General features: G+C 41.2%; 1 protein-coding gene across 1 annotated transcript in view; it reads right to left on the bottom strand.

The window, feature by feature from the left end:
* LOC146549087 (dolichyl-diphosphooligosaccharide--protein glycosyltransferase subunit STT3B) overlaps positions 1-19416 on the bottom strand; it is a 103034-nt gene that overhangs the window by 18573 nt on the left and 65045 nt on the right. The window contains exons 4-7 of the mRNA XM_085262199.1: positions 17018-17083; positions 9823-9922; positions 8268-8366; positions 5180-5326 (exon numbers count right to left, since the gene is read on the bottom strand). Coding sequence (XP_085118325.1) covers positions 5180-5326; positions 8268-8366; positions 9823-9922; positions 17018-17083 — 412 coding nt within the window. The remainder of the gene's footprint in view (positions 1-5179; positions 5327-8267; positions 8367-9822; positions 9923-17017; positions 17084-19416) is intronic.

Here is a 19416-nt window from a genome sequence, read left to right on the forward strand (position 1 = left end):
ACAAATCAGACCGAACCAAGTCATAAAATCATTACATCATAAACTTCCACTGGATGTCTCTTGACAGCTAAAGATGTTCTTTTTTTTTTTTGGTCATTATTGGTCATTTTTGCATTCATTTCTTTGTTATCACTTAGTTAAATCAACATTACAACTAAACTTTCTGCCAACTGTAGTTCAAAACCCAGAAAGCTCTCAGTGGAGAATGTGTCAGTGCTGAGAATATATTCAGCTGATGTTACTTAATTACTGGAATTGACTTGTTTATGAATGTAACTGAAACCGTTTAGGCTGCAAATTAAGCCGCACAGGGTATTTTATGTGCGCATACAAATGTCTTATTTTGGTTGAGCTTTGATCTGAAATACATTTCAGCTGAACTGTTGCTCGCGGGCTGTTGTAGGCTCTCACAGGGGGGGGGGAGCTAAAACTCTTACATATTTCTAGATTTTGTGTCATGTTGTACCAACATACTGTTGTGACATGTCCTGTGCTGCTCTTTAAAAGATAATATGAAAAACGTGTTTAATCTATAAAACTCTGAACAAAGCTCTTAACGAATGCAGGCAAGAGAAAGATGGTGTTTTACTGAGAGCTGATTTAAAGGATGACACTGATTTAATCAATCGATGCTTGGCTCCGAGTTAAAGATACAGAGAAAACCCACCCGGGTATAATGCTGCAGACTTGAGGGGAGTGGGGATGTCCTGACAGACCAGAGGAGTGAGACATGCGCAGTCTCACCTCAAAAACTGTCTTCAACTCCCACAGCTCCATTTAGATGGGAGACAGATCACAGCATTTATTAGATGAAGCAATTATCCTCAGGAGACTGGGATTCTGCATCCATATGAGAGGCCAATCAATTCTAAGGCAGGAAGGTCCTAACAGTCCAAGCATGCCAGCATTATGTCGGCTATAATGTGCCATCGTGTCTTTGCTCTTAGTACAAGCCAGAGGACAGAGGAGTCTAGATAATTTGCAGGAATATGGCAATCAAGACGAGACTCTTAGCTTTAATTTAAAGATATCTGAAATAACCGTTAAGGAAATAGTCATTTTGTATAGTCAGCTATTTCCAGGGGCTCACATCTACAGTTTCAATAACAGATGTAGACCATTTCTATGCCATTTCTTTCACAAATCAAGCAGTTAAGTTATTCATACATTTTATTATCCTCATATTATTACTTGTATATGAACATAAACTGGTGCTGGCACTGTTACCTCGCAGCAAGAGGGTGCTGAGTTCAACTCCAACATCTGGCCTGGGCCTTTCTGCATTTGTGTGAGTACTCTGGCTTCCTCCCACAGTCCAAAGACATGCAGTTAGTGGAGTTAGGTTAACTGATTATTCTAAATTGCCCTTATATGTGAATGTGAGTGTGACTGCTTGTCTGTCTCTATGTGTTAGCCCTGCAATAGACTGGTCCCCCCCTCGCTCCCTATGACAGCTGGGATACGCTTCATGGATGGACGAATGAACATAAACTAAAAAGGAAATAAAAGTGATGACAAGAAACAGTTACGGTAATTTCCAAAACAAAAAAAATCCCACAACATTGATTTCCTTTAAGATTCAGCAGGAGAGAGAGAGCGAGAGAGAGCACATTTCTCCATTACATAGATGTCCTTCACAAGTTTGAAAATCTTGCAGTAAAGAGATGTCTTGTTTTTTTTACTTGCAGCAAAGTTTGTTTTGGAAAAAAGTCTCACCGAGGTCACGTTTATGGGAAATCGCCTCGATAAACCACATCAAAGATGAGAAAACTCTTTCGTGCTCTCTCTATGACCTGATGCGGGTCTGCCAAAATGAATCTTCAAAGTTGGGCTCTAGAATTCGGAAAACTTATCTGTAAAGATGCAAGATGAGGTCAAAGGGGCCTTTGAAACAGGAAGGATCAAAATACCCACGCATAATGGTGAACTCGGCAACATCTGGATATTTAGAGAAGACAGTGGAAGGTCTACTTAAAGATCTTAATGTGAGACTCTCTGACAGATGGACTTGATCTGTAAGCACTTTGAAGTAGACAGTCATGTAATAAATACATATTAAATTCGCTTACGAGCAACTCTGTATTTGATCAGTTAACAACATATGAGGCCAGTTTGAAGCAACACATACGATACAGGCGGAAAATCCAGTGAGATTACATCGTTTTAAAGTTTCCTCGGTGGGCTGTTGTGTACCAAATTCTCCATATCTTAATGCTTTTAAAATATGACGGTAAAAGACTTATGTGGCCTTTAAAGTCTAATCAGTCAGCCGAATTGTGCTCTTAAACCCAAACCCTTCAGTAGGAGACAAAAAGGGGGGGAAAGAAAAAATAAAGAAAAATCAATAAATAAACAGCAAGGCGGCAACGTTTTAAACCGTCTGAAACTCGAGCCCTTTGGCCACAAACTGAAAATAATGGGCAAAACATCAACAAGGATAAAGTTTCACCAGCTGGCTGCACGCGCTGGGGTCCAACCGGCACAATCAAAAACAGCAGTTCACATGGTGGAGCACAAGCCTCCACAAATTTTCTCTAACAGCAAAGCTGCAGCAATCATATCAGTTTATATTTGTTTATCATTTGCCTTCCAGGTTTCATTTTCTGACAAACACGAGCGCGAGTTAAAAACCCGATGGAGAGGCCCGGAGGTTAGATCATCGGGGAATAGACTAGGAGCGCTCTAACTTTTGGCTAAAAGAAGAAAACAAAATGCAGAATGGCAGAAATCCCAGATCTGGATCAACATTGAAATTTAGTTAATGGTTCCTTTCACAAAAGGCTAGCTGCCCAACAAATCTCAACTAGGGCTGCCACGATTAGTCGACTAGACACGATTACGTCAACTATTAAAATCGTCGACGACTAATTTAATAGTCGACGCATCGTTTGAAGCTTTGTAAGATCCCAAAAGCTGCAGGAATAAGTAGCAGGATTTAAGAGTGTAATAACGGACTGAAACAGGAGATGGCAGCACTGCATGTACAAGGATGCCAGCTGCCGTTAAACCCCGAAGAAGAAGCTGTGTCCCATAATTCATAGCGCAGCCCAGCGCACTTGTCAACAATGGCGCAGCTAGTTAGTTTTAATATTACTCTTATTATTCTTTCTGGGTCACAAAATAAAGTTTAACATATTTTCAGGCGAGAATGTAGCTGTGTAAACCTCAAATATCTGCTCAGTTTATCAAGACACCACATATTTTCAAAAGCGCTCCGACGTTTTCGGAGACGTCTGTTACCCACTAGCTCGATAGCTCCCGTGAGAACACCGGACTCCCGGCAAATCGTTTTCAAACCCACCACTGTCTTTCACTACTCAGGTTAAACATGATATATAAGTCACTTAGATAACTTAAAAATGTTATTGTTTGGTTTTTTTTCTGTATTTTATTTGTTCCTGAGTAAATCGGTTTGGCTGAGATTAAAGTTTTTACACAGCTGAATAAACGTCAGGCAGGCAACTGATTATCAGAAGTGTGAGATGCTCCACCGAAACAATCTGCAAATTTCATTAAAATTTAATAAACTGTCATCTTGTCTTTATTTTTAGTTAGCACAGACCTTAAACACTCCAAGCTATAAGCTAATGATAGTTATATAAGAGCAGATGCATGCTGGTGCAATAAGCTGTATGTTTTATGTCCAATGGATGCAGAATCTGATTAGTCGACTAATCGCAAAGATAATCGGTGACTAGTCGACTACCAAAATAATCGTTTGTGGCAGCCCTAGTCGTGGTTTTTTTTCACAGGATGAAAACATTATCATCCTCCACTTTGTCTTATTAGAAAGTAATCATCAGCTATGAAGTTATCTGACCGTCTCTCAACCAATCTTGCCACGTAAGTGCACCTACCATCCATCTGTGTTTGATTTGCATTTTTTTCTAAGACTCATTTCTCAACAAAGAGGATCTTTGTATTTGTTAGACTGGGTGGGAAGCACGTTTAACCAATGCTCAGCTGTGAACACTGTTTATTCTGCTGGTAAACTTGAAGCCATGCTAAAATGATTAAAATAGTTGTACCTTCTCAAACTGTTCCCAAACTAAAAGCTCATGATTGAATTTGCTAGCTCTGGCTGATTTTATAAAACTGTTAAAAGTGAAGCTGAAAGCAAAAATCTGACAAGTCTGACTACTAAGAATAAGGTGCAGTCAGTACTTTGAGAATTTATTTAAAAGGAAAAAAAAAAAGAACAATGTACTTACAAACATAAATTGATGAGTGTATAATTATGTCTTCAAAAAGAGTGGGCGCTAGTTTGTGGAGGCCATCTTGAATACAGTGGCTGTGATGGACGACGCCGTTCTGCCTAACTGCATTTTATGTTTGTGGTTAGAGACCAGCCACCATGTATTACTCCTTTTAAGTTAATTTCAAGATCACAGACAACTCTTTCAAACTACATGCAACCATTCAACATTTACACCTGTATATTTTATCATCTCGTTGTCATTGCGTTTTTCCAATTGTCCACCGCTGCTCCATTTCCTTCCTCATTTCCCCTCCTCTTCCTCCTCACCTCAAACTTAATCTCCTCAACTTAAGTCAGGACTAACACATGAAAATGTGCATAAACATGCTTATTGATTACCACATTGCCACAACTACATTATGCTAGCTAATGTTAGGCTCGAGTGTCCTGGGAAAAAAGGGGGGAAAAAAAATATCACACTTTCCCTCCATTAAAACAGCGTGACTACATTCTTACAAGTGGCCGAGTCACTTCAAAGAAAGTTTCACTAACAGCAGGTAACACAACATAAACAGCTTTCCTTACCCCACTCAGCATATCCTCGACAACTAACCTCAGTATTGCTGTCAGATGGAAGTCAGCGTCACTGACTCATTGACTTGTATCAGCTTTCAACACAAAGTTTTAGAGCCTCCAAAGTAATTAGATGTGGAAACAAAGTATATTGACAGCTGAGGTAAACAGCAGACTGACAGCCTACTCTCAGTGTAGATAAACAATGATCAGGTCCTACTGCAGCCGGGATTATGCAGTTGAAATGGAAGTGGTAAGAAAACAGAATTGACTGCTCACATCTAGTAGTGGTATTTTACACACTTTACCCTTTAAGATGATTAAAAAAAAACCCTCTGAGAACTGAAAACAAACAAATGACACTGCTTACGATGTATGGAAGCAGCATGTGCATCAGGACATACAGACCTGTGTATGTGAGATAGATCACTGTGAGGAAGACCACACCAGCAGCGAGAGAGACTCCGAGGAAAAACAGTGTCTGGAATTCCTGTCTGGTCAGCCTGTCCTTTAGGTACTGCAGGAACGCATAGGCTTGGAGGAGTGCAAACACACCTGAGAAAAAGACAGAAGAACGTGAGCCAACATACAGAGGAAACTCACACTGAATATTTGAGGAGGTTCCTACTGATGCTGCATTCTGCAGGGAGCAAAGCAAGCTTACACGGTCGAGAAGCACTGTGATTTTAAACAGTATACCCATAAAGCACTCAACAACAGCCCTGCTGGCTACTCACGTAGATGTGAAAGACGAATATTGCTGGACAGCATATTTCAAATGCATGGAACAAATGTGTGTAAATAAACCTTTCTCCTTTTATTGTCTCGTCATTCTTTTTCAGCCCCTTAGGTTATACTTGCTTTTCCCGTTTCCTTGCTCTGTCATTTTTTTGAGCTGTTTTTCCCCAGCGTGCCTGTGTTTGGCAAATTTGATATAAAAAAATTGAAAAGCGTGAAAAGATCCTGTTATCCCCCCCCTCTCCTTTTTCATCACCTACCACCTTTCAACAAACCTTCTGTGATATTTCCCTGCTTTTCTCCACCCTCAGCGATCGCCTACAGCAGGTCTCACCCATTTCCAAGGTTAAGCCCCTGCCTGTCTCCTGGAGTGCCGCCATGACGCTAACACGCTTGTCACACCATGCCACTCTGCTTTCCTGCCTCAGGGGCCGACATCTCAGCGGTACCGACAGGTCCATTGCTCTGTCACTCTCTTCCTGCCTCCCACTGTGCTCCGTGAATGCTACCACCAGATGTTCTGAGCAGCTGCTACCCAGAGCGACATAAAACCACACTTGCTCTTTGAGAGCGAGCGGGGAGCCAAAAACGCAGAGAGGCAGAGATGATTTTTGATGGTGCATTCTTCAAAGCCTCTCGTAATGCTGTTTGTGTTGGAGAGATCCAGGAAAACAGGGACACTTCAGAGTACACCTACCTGCTGTGGCGTTAAGTGAATTCTCCAAAAGGCCTCCGCTCATCTTCTTAAAGCTGCCAACAACGTAAATGAATCGTGCACATATGTACGCACCCATCCATGCTGTCAGCAAGCAGATGGGGCTCACACTTGAGAGACAATACTCAACAAGCTTTAATAAGCTACCCACAAGCCAAAATGAACAGTGCTTAAAGAGCTAAGCCCATATGGGTGGCATGTAGGTGCTTACCCATATCCATTTCATAGATGTACCAATGTTCTCCTGCAGACAGAGCGTGACTATCACTGTAGGCACAAGGGGATTCAATTCCTGCAGCAGCCAAACACTCTTAGAGCATGTGCAATCACCAGAGGGTGCTTTGGACATCAACCAAGCCTGCACAGTTCCAGCTTTAATAGACAAACAACTGCAATAAGACCTAACTTTCCATTTGTGGCCAGAGTTTATAAACAAGTGTGTAAGTGAAAATGAACCTGCAATATCGTTCACTGTCAGCAGGAGGCGACACCTCTTGCTGGAGAAAGAAGATTGAAAAGAAGTTTAGTAAAAAAACAATTCTTTAGCTCACTTTATAGTTTTCCTGATGCCTTTCTCATCACACACACAACCAACCTGAGCCTGCTTCTGTCTGAAGGAAGGACAGTTTCTTCCTGTTAACAGGGAGTTTTTCTTTCCCAGTGTCGCCAAATTCTTTCTTAAAAGGGGCCACCTGATTGTTGTTTTTTCCCCTGTATTATTGTAGGGTCTCTACATTACAATATAAAGCACCTTGAGGCAACTGCTGTTGTGATTTGGTGCTATTTAAATCCAGATGAAGTGACTTGAAGTGAAATTCCAGGCCTTAAACACTGGGTTCAAATCTTATTTAATTGGCTGTAGCTCAGGAGGCACAGCAGGTCATCTACTAATCAGAATGATTGAACTTCAGATGCATTCATCTGAGAGTGAATGTTAGATAGAAAGCAGGTAGAAAAAAGTGCTTACGTGAATGGGTGAAGTACGTTGTACAAAGTGATTTGAGTGCTCGAGCAGAAAAGCACCATTTTATACAGAATGATATTCAACTTGCAAATTATGGTCCTATTTAGGGTAAAATATGATAAAGTAGGGCATGTTTCATGCTATGGCTACTTTGTGAGTGGCAGGTCACTAACTTATGAGCGCATTTCTTCAGGTTTTGATTCAGCACTGTTGTAAAGGTTATCACATTTGGAAGTGAAAGATGGGGTAAGCCCAAGAGGGGGGAGACAAACCCAGCCTCAGGACATAGACTAGTGTATTCCTTGTGCAGGTGCCAAGCACAGATAACGGGGAGAGTTACATCAGGAAGGGCATCTGGAATAAAATCTGTGCCAAATCAGATATCGGATCCATTCCCTGTGGTGACCCCTTGGGACACAAGGGAGCAGCCGGCTTACTCACTCATCACCTCTGGTTTCATAAATCCAAGATTGCAATGGGCATAATGCTCAGTCTGAGGCGTTAAAATGGGATATCACTAACTAACAGGTGATGTCATGGTGGCTACATCCATCTCTTATTTACAGTCTATGGTTGTGGCAGAAATTCCCTGACAGTCACAGCAGACAGAGTTGAAATAACAGCTTTGAATTATAATTTCTGCAATGAGTCCATATGATGAGCAAGGTCCTGAGAGCTATATTGCTCAATTATTTTATTCAACCACATTTCACACAGTGTTGGTCTCCAAACTACTCTATTGAAATTCAAGGCACATAATAACTGAAGTGTTTTATCCGAGTTAAAGGGAACAGTCTGAACATTTGTTCAGTCAATATAAACATACTGATTAGATCAGCTGTTAGCACAAATAACTGCTTGTTCCTGCTTTAGGTAGGATAAAGAGAAATATGCTTTTACCTTCATGTATTTGTGACATCTGTTTATGAGTGAGTCATAAATTTGGAATAAAGAGCAGCAGTATCTTCCAAATACTGCTGACTTCATCATCAGGTGGCTTGAGCTTTGTAAAGGGGAACCTGTTGTTCCAGGCTGAATAGAGGATCATTCATACTGCAGGTACAGAGGATGAGACTTACCAGCAGCAGCCATGTGCTCACTCGTCCTGATTGGCTGGAAGCCGACGAAAGGGACCTGCATGGACAGTATGAGGCCCACAATGTAGAAAGTGCTGTAAGCTGTAGAGAGGAGAACAGCGGAGAAAAAGGTAAAATCATTAAAATAAAACGACACTAAGAGAAAAAAAAAAAGCACAATTTGGGTTCGACTGAGGGAAATCAACTTCGGTAGGGGTATTTAAAGTCTATTGATTTTCACTGTTGTACCTCAGAGGGAGCAAATACAAAATACCTAATCCAATGTCATTTACTGAGAAAATGGGAGTTGGCCCGGCGCGGTGTGGTCGGGAGGCCCGAAGTGAGATGACAGTGCTGAGAACAGTGCAACTCCCACCATTGTAGCTTCAGGAAACCAATTCGCAGATGCACCACTTTAATTAAGATTTCATACTCTTCCTGAAGAGTGTGCCTCGTTTTTGAAGTAGCTCTGACCGCCCTCAGCGATCTTTTTTTCTCTCCACACATCTGCTATTGACTCATGACAGACAGAGACGAATTGCGAGGGAACAGGCTACGAGGCATTTTATTAAACTAGGATTTTCTTTCTTTTTTTTTAAACCTCCCTGCTTTTTTTATGTGTTCCTTCATTGCAGTTGAACAACACCTGACTCTGAAAAGAGGCGGTAAGGAATAGAGCAGGTGTCTTTTTCTGTCATCGGAATAAGTCTACAAATATATTTCCCCATCTTTCATTTACTACGAAAAGCGGCATGATGAATGAGGCAGCTATTCTTGAGGAACAGGGAAGACTGTAGAAATTTTTCCAGCTCCTCTAACAGCCCTGCTTCACCAAGCAGAGTTTAATTGTTGTAGGAGCAAAGGTAGGTCAAAGCCCTCTTACGGTGAAGAGGCGATAATTTATTTTCAGTGCTCTCAAAGACTGTGCTTACCAGTTACAGTGAGTACAACATATAATCATGCAGAGATGATACTTGACATGGTATCATTTATCTTGACCACAATAGTGGCGTCTGCTGTGAATTCATCCCGAGCTGAGGACGGTGGAGGGTTCTCCGAGGCAACGGATAACGTGCTGGAGCCACCACATGCATTCGTGAAACTCAGATGTTATCTGTGGGATAACAAGCCTACCCACTTCACCGGTTCTCTACCTCCGGTATATGCAAAGAATAGAAAAATAAATAAAGAATAAAGAGGATCAGGTAGCAGGTGGATACATTTACTGCTAAGTGGTGCGTGGGTGTATAGATGTCTGCTGATGATGCTTGCTGTTGTGAGAGACGGGCACAGGCGTGACTGGGCATTTGAGCTTGTTTCAGGGTCAAATGCTCGGGCAACCATGTTGTGAGATGCATGTGTGCATGAGCGGTCGTTTTCCTGTATAGTTCCCACATTCATATTCTAATGAGAGAAGATCTAAAAACACGAGCGAGTCTCCAATACAGAGTCGGGTATGTGGGCGAGTTTTAAATATCAAGCCGCACGGTGAAAGTTGTCGTCTCGCGCGAGTGCTCGCACGCTCTGTGCTCATGTTTGGCGTGTGTGACCATCTTACCGATATAGACTCTCCTACTGTAGCGTTGCATCAGGAGCAGCACAAACACATGCAGCGGGATCAGGTTGATAATAAACACGTAACCTCCCCACGCCGACACCTAGAACACAAATACACAGACATGTCAGTAAACGGACATTCATCATTACTCAGTTTTTTGTGAGTGGGTGGTGCCCGGGTGGTGCCCATGTAAAACACGGAGGTACCAATGATTTTGTCATGTATTGCTTTGTGGTCTCATGTTTGGCATTTTCATTGTCACTGTTTGGCGCTTAAAGCTGATCGTCAGCGAGCGGGTGTGTTTAACTTTGAAAGCAAGGACACTATTCTCATAACATGCCAATCAAAAGGTAACCACGCTCTAAATTATCTCTTTTTTTCCCTTTAACTGGACCGAAAAGTCTGTCTTTGCATAAAGTAACTGAATATAGGAAACTGTAATATAGGTATGTTTAAGACTTCAATGCTCATTAAGTCATTAAAAAATTGAAGGAAAGAAAAAGAAAGAAAAACACATTTTTACGAGTGCTTGGATTTCATATGACATGACATATGACACTGGCACCAGAAGGTGACAGTCATGTGTCTACAAGCTGCTTGGCAACCATCACTAAACAGCAAAATCTGAAGAATACTAACAACTGCCGGGTGTCACACCAATACAGCCTGTGTGTTGCTGTGAGAGTCGGTGCTTGTGTAGAAACAGGAAAAACAAAGAACAATGCAACCAGCTGTCTAGTGTAAAATCCTATCTCTAATAGAAAGGCAAAACTGTGCAGTCATAGAACTAGAAGCATTAAAATGGCTCATGTAGGCTACGTTTTCCTCTGCAACAGTGTTGGAACCCCCAAATGAATGTTAAACATCTGGCAATATTCAATCTGTTGTGTTAATTCAAACTGTTCAAACCACTTAACCTCACGTTTCCTCACTAGCTTCAAACAGAAGTAGTCATAAACAACTGTTGCAAAAAGCATTTACTTTTGTCATCAATTACAATCAGCTAATGGCTCACTCTATATAATGTCAACCAAAACCGTAAAAAATGCCATTGCAGCGTCTCTGAGCTCGAGGCAATGACTATTACTGCCTTGGATCCTCTGACCAACCAAAACCTGAACAGACTAATTCAACAGATGTAAAATAGTCTTTACTGCTGCTTCACTATTAAATGCAGGCACACTGCTGTAAAAAGAAAAACAGACATATACAGATTCAATAAAAGGCTGGCAGTAATACTTTACATGTTAGATGCACCAATAACTTTAAAAGCGCTACTAAAATTATACAGTTTGAGGTCTGCTGGGTTTCACAACTGTGGATGTGGGGGCCATAAAACTATGGCCCCAAAAGTGGGGAAGAGAAGAAAAGAAAAAGAAAAAACCCATCACTGACAAGTTTTCAGTTGCCTGTACTTGCAAAGGGCAAATGGAAATGGTGAGAGCATTAGACAGAACAGGATGGAGAAAAAGTGAAAGTACACAGTGAAAGCAGAGCAGAGCGAGCGGCGGAGGAAAAGTGAAAGCATGTTCGTGCCAGAATGTGAAACCTCGAAAGAGGCCAAGAGAGCAGAGAGGGAGGAATCAGAATAACATATGCAAACTGTTTCACAACAGCTTTTGAGAGAGAGAGATCCCCCATTGTACCTGTTAAATGTGCTGAAAAGATCATTCATTACACTTTCACAATCACAGGAAAAATAAGCATGCGTCATGTCTAATTGATAAACAATAATATCCCGCAATGAATAAACAGAGCCAAAGGAAAATTTCTAAATAAGTTCCTCGCAAGTGTAATTATCTTTTGGCAGTCATTCGCATCTGTTCACTCAGATGTTGACAGTCAATTAGTAACAGGCGGACCGTGACTTATGTGGATGCAAGAGATGACTTCAATTTAAGTATCGTTTTCACTGTTGACACAAGGATGGCTAATCGAGTCCCTGCTGCTGACTGGCTGGGAACTAATTGTAAACATCACAGTAGGAGCACAGTGACAGAGGCTAGCTGCTGCACTCGACTCGACCAAATGCAACATGTCTGCTGTGTTTGCCAGACACAACATTATGTACGTGTGTGTCAGTTATGTCCGGCACTCCATTTTGTCACGATGATGCTACAAAGTCTATTTTGAGCAGCTGAGCAGATGTTTACATCCCTGCCCGTCAAGCCAATGACATTACCATCCAGGAAGCACTAGCAGCTAGCTCGAACCAATCGCAACATCGTCTCCAGCAAATTGTATAAGCATGACAGAGTCAGGAAAACAGATAATGCAGAGTGGGAGTTTGAATAATGTGGAAGAGTGTTTAATAATCAATATTCCCACACAATATAGAACCAAGACTAACCGATCTCCCTGAAGTATTAAGCAGCTACGGCTATAATAAAATGTAGCTCTAAACAGCTCATTAGGACTGCTGCTCTCTCCTGAATGTGCCCCTTTTTAAAGAAAAGGGTAATAAAATAAGTCCATATGTTGCTCGTGTTAATTTAAAAAAATAAAATAAATCAAGTATACCACCTCCTTCCATCAGGTTAAACTTAATGAAAACAGGCTGTTTAAAATATTGATCGCTCTGAATAGAACATTATTTAAATGCATTAACGACTCAAAGTTACAACAACACTTTTTTAAAAACTTGCTTTTCCGCTTTGGGTATAAGAGAATCAGGCCACAAGCGTGGAAGCGGAAGTCTGGAGAAATTCCAATGGCCTAATTGTTATTAACACAAAAAAGTGAGGTCACTATCATTTGTACTGATACTTTCAGCTGCTTCCCACGTTTCCCTCGGGGTTGCCACAGTGGATGGATCCACATGCTTCATTTGTCAAAGATTTTACGCTGGATACCCTTCCTGATACATTTTTCCAGACTGGGAGTACACCAGCTTGTCAGGCCCCCTGAGGGTGGGGGTCTCCCGTCCCAGAATCGATCTATGGACGAAATGAGCACATTTTTGTCTTACAGCTGTAGAAAATGAAAGGTTTAAGAGTTTCTGTACCAAATGAGCTGTAACGCAGGGCATACTGCAACATGGAGCCAGAAATAGATTTCCATGCTTGATATCCTGAGAAATTAGCACCAAGCCCAATATATTTTTAATCAAGACTTCTCTCTGAGACTACACTTGAGGATAATGATGCTTTGAGCTAAATGGTACAATAAGCACAATAACAGTGACTATGCTTCCATGTTTAAAGGTAAAATTCACTAAATAGTTTTAAATACATCACAAAACAGCAGAAAAAATATTTTTCTTTTAAACTGATAATGGCAGGTGACGAATTGCAATTAAGTCCACGGATTTGCACCATGGATTTGTCTAATGTTCATGATAAAAGACAATCCTGTGTGAAAGAGCAGGAACAAGCTCCATTTGAAATTATAGCTCTAAACGACAGTCTAGCCCGAGCCACAGGGTAACAGCAGAGGGCAGGAATCAGAAAATGTTTGGAGCCAAGTCTTTTAGCCGTTATCGCTCTCTGCATTTCATAGCTGGCTTATCTGATGACCACAGGGCCACTCTGAAGAGGCTATAGAGAACACAGCACGCAACACAGAGAAGGGCTTTACTCTGAATGGGTGTGTGCACGATGTGTGGACATCCATCTGTACACAAGTGTTTGCAGGCTACGTGCCCTCACTAGGAACCACTGATTATTTACAAAAAAAAAGGAAATAAATTGTATTGTTCTCCCTCCATAATGCATACTGTGGGGCCCACACACACACACACACACACACACAAGACATGCTAGCATACTCACTCCACAGCGCTCCAAGTTCGTACTGGTGAACAACAGAGAGAAACACACCAGGGAGTTCAGTTCTCACTTCCCGCATGAAGGGAAAGAACGTATGCAATGCCAGTGGAAGAGACTGATTCACATATGATGAGTCAACCTACTGTAATTCATGTCTACAAGATATCTAATCTAATTATATTGATAATTTGGTATACATCAGCTTTTTCTCCCAGTTTTCCTTCGTTGAGAATGGCTTCTTGTGTTTTTGATGCTTGAATGATTTTAGTCAGTGTTTTGGCTTAAACACAAACCAAAGAAATACACATGTGCTCATCTGAAAACGATCAGGTATGAATGAAAAAGCAGCTAATGTCCAAAGGAAAACGTCAAAACCTTCAGAAAACCTAGAGAACTTTCACTCAAGACTAACCTCAAAATGCCAAGCAAGTCTGGCTGACTGGAAGCAAAATATTAAGAGGGACAGCTATACACCTTTGCACAGTAATGTAATCTTTCAATTTTCTGTCATTTGGAGATGATGGATCAGTGTAACAGCTCATCACTTTCAAATAGAAGAATAAAATAATGCAAGAGGACTATAAAGTCGCTAAATGTACTGACAATGCAGTGAACTGACATAATCCAAAACTCAGGTACAGCCCTAGCATTCAGGACAAGAAATAAATACCTGATTAAGTGAAGGAGCTGCAGACATGCCCTGAAATTACAGGCTTCTTTACTATAGGAGGGTTTAAAAGTAAGAATAAGCCAGTGCTTCTGGATTTAACAAGCAGACAGCGCAGCTGATGCATGCATCTGTTTTTGCTCTCTACAGCTTTTCCCTCCTTTACTCCAGCCTCACCGCTGGAGGGTTGAAAGGAGGATTTTGCACAGCTGCCAGAAAGGTTCCTGTGGCTCCCGTCCATCAGTCTTTCCAACTGCTCAGATCCTCTTCTTAATCTCATCCTTCTCTGCCCCCTCTCTTCTGATTATACCAACATTTAGGCAGGGGATTTCACCCTCTGTCTCCATATATGCCTTGAAAATGACACATTCAATTAAGCCCCAGGGGAAAACATAGTTTTGGCTATTTCCTGATTAAACTGACAGCATCACATGATATAGTGGGTTAAAGATAAATAAATAAAGGCGGGTTAGCCAGTGTTTGCAGTTCTTTGTGTGCAATATGAGAAAGCGGGTGCTGTTAGGACCTTGGTGTTGTTGGAGATGTACAAACCTAGTGTCATCTGCAGAGGGAGGTTAGCTGCAGACAGTACAGAGAAACATTGGGGGAGAGAGAGAGAGAGCAGGTGTGAAGGAGAGGAAGTAGTAATAAGGAGAAAGAAGCATGGAGACACAGTGTTCCCTTCCATCTAGAACATCGCAATGTTTTCTCCTTGTGGTGTCTTATCATTCTGTATTTGTCACCATCTTTTTGCCCCCTGCTTATCTCTCCATCCCTTTGTCTCCATTCTCTCGTCTATTCACCCTTCCACTACTCTTCTCTGTAGTCCTATCTGTCCACACACCCACTGGACAGAGTCTGATGGATGAAGCTGGATTTTGGTAATCTGTTTCATTTGATATCTCTCCCACTGATGGCCACAGAGATTTAGTCTGGAATGAGCCAGAAGCCCGAGATTTCACAGGCACTCGTGACCGTGACACACACACCAAGAAAAACAATGCAAACAATCTGTCCCTGATGCACTGTGCTTGGACCGTCTTTTTATCTAATCCCTGTCATCAACTCCCTGGATGAGCTTGTGCCCGGATTCATAAATAAGGCAGGAAACACCGGATAAACCGTCCCTCCAAGTTTCCATGCAACACCATGTGACTGCTAGATTGAGTGGACAGCCACTCCAATGCTACCATCTCTGCTCCTCTCTCTTTCTTTCTTTTTTTAAATTATGGCCCAGTTCTGAATTAGAACGAACACACACACACACACACACACACACACGAGCATGCCAAGAAAGACAGGCTAGTTCTATGAACCAAAGGCAAAGGACCTTCTGTGTTTTGAACAGTTCAATCAGCACGTATTTAAATATAGTATTCAAGGATCTTAGAAATCGCAGACAAGAGCCGCAGGTAGCACTTTACAGACGTCAGCTGCAGTGTAAGAAAATTATTCCACAGCAGGGAGAAAGTCTGGCCGCCAGGATGAAGCACATCCTACAGCATGAGAACATAATGTCTCCTCAGAATCCACCTTTCAGGTACGCAGTTGGACTCCCTTTTGCCTTCACCGCTGCCTTAATTCTTTGTAGCACAGGTTCAACAAGTTGCTGGAAACATTCCTCAGCCTCTGGTCTCCATTGACATGAAAGCATTACACAGTTTCTGCAGATTTGTCTGCAAATCACATCAGTGATGCAAATCTACAATTGCACCACATCATTCTAAAGGTCTTCTACTGGATAGAGATCTAGTGACTGTGGAGGCAATTTGAGCATGTTCAAGAAACCTGTTGGAGACGATTCAAGCTTTGTGATGTTATCCTGTTGAAAGCAGCTATCAGATGATGTACACTGTGGTCATGAACAAATGAACGTGGCCAGCAATATTCAGGTATTTAAACAATTGTACACTTTGGTTGTAACGAATGGCTATGTGAGTTACTGTTGCTATCCTATCAGCTTGAAGCAGTCAGGTCATTCCCCTCTGACCTCTGGCATCAACAAGGCATTTTCGCCCAGAGTAAATGTCTTGCCGCTCACTGGATATTTTCTCTTTTTCAGGCCATTCTCTGTAAACCCTACAAATGGTTGTGTGGGGGAGAATCCCAGCAGATCAGCAGTTTCTTAAATACTCAGACTACTTGTTTCAAAGTCACTTAAATTTTCAACTCCAAGTTCAAACTACATCAGTTTGAACTTCAGCAGGTATCCTGCCCATGTCTACATGCCTAAATATACAGAGTTGCCACCATGTGATTAAGTAATTAGATATTTAACAGGCAGTGGAACACGCGTACCTAACAAATTTGCTGCTGCATACATGTTAGTTTACATTTTTGAAGGACTGAAGCACAGAAATTGGAATGATAGGTGATTTTATGATCGTGATGTTATGGCAGTCATGCAAAAAAAAAAAAATCCAATAGTAATAAATAGCAAGATAAGAAATAGAAAGAAATTGTTTGTCAAGAGTCGCTATTAAGAAGCCTGGAACCAGAACTGATAATCTTAATTACACTAGGCTCCAATTACTTTTATTATCGACTACACTGTATGGTCGTTAGAAGACAGGAAGTACGCCTGTTACAATGACTTTGAGACAATGCATTATGCATTTTATTCACTATAAAATGAAAAAAAAAAAAAAAAAAAAAAAACATACTAAAGAGGGTTAGCATCAATCAGTTTTGCAGGTTTAAATTAGTCAGAACCCTACTAAGTTACCCATTGTGTTTGAATTTGTATGCAAAATATTCTTACCATGTAGAAATAGGACAGACAACAGCCAATGGTCCAGAATACGGAGCCCGTCTTCACCGATTTGACCTAAGAGGACAAACAGAGAGCAGAAAACAATTCAAGCCTCAAAGCAGTTTTTTGACCATGTATAATTCAACATAAAAAAGGATATGTATACCTTCTGTTATAATGACATTCGGCACTATTCAGAATACACCAGAAAAATATGATATGTGGGCATGGAGTGCAGACAGCCCTATGCCCTGCTGGTTTACTTTATTTGCTTTATTCACTGCTGAAACACCATCAAATCAGAAGCTTGTGTTAAAAAAAAAAAAAAAGAGAGCTTAGTACACTTAGTATGGCTGAAAGTGCTAAAAATACATAACTTTTAATCCTTGAAAGAAGTTTAATAATCACAGCGCAATGATCATAGCCGATATGGAACAGCCAGCTGCCGTCAGAGAGATAAGGCTGGTTCAGAGTAGACCAGAGGCAACATCTTGTAAACAAGCTCTTCTTCCGAGCCACGGGGTGACACAGAAAGTAAGAGTACACATTTACATTAAAAAAAAAGAAAAAGTACACACACACACACACACACACACACACACACACACACACACACACAATCTTCACAACAGAAACGCATTCAACAGTGACCTTTAAAATGATCAATCTCAGAGAGACTACCAGGGAGAACGGCAGTGTGCGATGTTGTCAAGAAGCTTTATGGTAGCCAGCAACGCGTAAGATAAGCTGAAAATGGGGGAAATCGATAACTGCCAGACCAAGGTGGTCTCACCTCCTCAAGCTAGCCAGCCCATTGGTCAGCCAATCAACCCAAATGCAAAAAATTAACAGTCCTCGAGCAGTTCTTTACTTGGCAGATGGGGCAGGCTGCTCTATCTGATTATAAATCTCATCCATTAGAAGATAGATCTTAGCTTTGTTTGTGGGAAAAGTGACAATAATTTAAAGCCTCGTGGTGCAGTTTGGCTTGGCATGACAGAACAAATTAAGATGAGATCTTCTGCACTATGAGAGATGAGACAGATTTAATATTACATGCCCTGATCATTGATTTAATCCCACCACAAGCCCATTTATCTTCCTTTTTTTTTTTCTTTTAAACCCACAATCCAGTAATAACCACGGCCCAATTACACTGTTTTTTGGCAAGCTCATTGGGTCTATAATTTAAGTCAAGTCAAGAGAGAGACTTTGTATAAAAAGCACTTTAAGCAGCAAAGAGCGACGCTTTTTTTTAAAAAATCAGTGTGACACACAAGCCAGTTTAAAAAAAAAAGGAAAAAAAGTACAGGATTAAAATGATCACTTGTTTTTATACTCATACTCCACTTCAAAGATTAATCATCTATCAAAACAATTCTGGAAGAACTAAAGATGAACTTTATGGAAGTAAGTGGGTTGTTGTGTTGTCACAGTAAAGCTGCTCTTTTCTTTGTGTAGTGAGCTAGCATAAGCATTTAACAGTGTCACAGATGTGTAGTTATTCGAGTCCTTTCTAAGATAACATGACAAAGTATGCTCAAATCATCCAGGTAAAGAAATCCCCAAAACTGGATTCTGTTCATCTGGAGTTATTTTCGAAGTTCAGTTAGCTCCGGTCCTTTCATCTTCTCCCTTCTCTAGCATCTTGGACTCCAGTTGGCATTGATACCCTTTCTTCTGCCCTGGAGCTCCACAAAGAGCTGGAGGGCAGCTCCAACCAGAACCTGCAGCATATGCTAACATGCCAGACTTGCTGAGGCTGCAGAGCACAAGAAGGATACTGCCACACAGCTGCAGGTTGATTTCTTTTGCCATAATGAAGCAGCCGTTCCTGATAATTCTCAATATTTTACATATCAAAGTATTTTGCAAATCAAATATTTGCTGATAAGGGACTTTTAAATACAGCTGTTGAACTGTATTCTGTTATATTAGGCTTTTAGTTACTAATTTATGCAAATGTTTAAAAAAAAAAAAAAATAGCACACACTGCCAAAGGCAGAACCACCACAACACAACACTAATCTTGTAAATGGCTCCACGCTGAGTCTACGTTTCTTTGTTTCTGAATGAAAACAAGCATTGTAGCAGAAAAGAATGGCAGTAGTTACTGTACAAGCTGCTGTACTCTCCTCAGAAAACATTCTCCTTCGGGTCAGGGCCAAGGCTAGCATGTAGCCTTTTGCTGTAAATGTATGTATAAAATTGTGTTCAACTGGTGCCTCTCCCCCTGCCCCTATTGCACTCCCTTTGTGAAGACAAACATTACACCGCGTGATTCGAGTCCAGCTAATTAAATGGATACTGAGAAAAAGAATGAAATTCCTGTTATAGCCATCTGTGGAGAGGACATGGGAGTCAGAACAAGAGAGGGCGACTGTGCAACCGTGTGCTGCTGTTCAAAT

This window comes from Mchenga conophoros, linkage group LG22 (assembly GCF_057382185.1).
Source record: "Mchenga conophoros isolate Kocher_MC1m ecotype Shallow Benthic linkage group LG22, M_conophoros_male_GT1.1, whole genome shotgun sequence".
Taxonomy (NCBI): Eukaryota; Metazoa; Chordata; class Actinopteri; order Cichliformes; family Cichlidae; genus Mchenga; species Mchenga conophoros.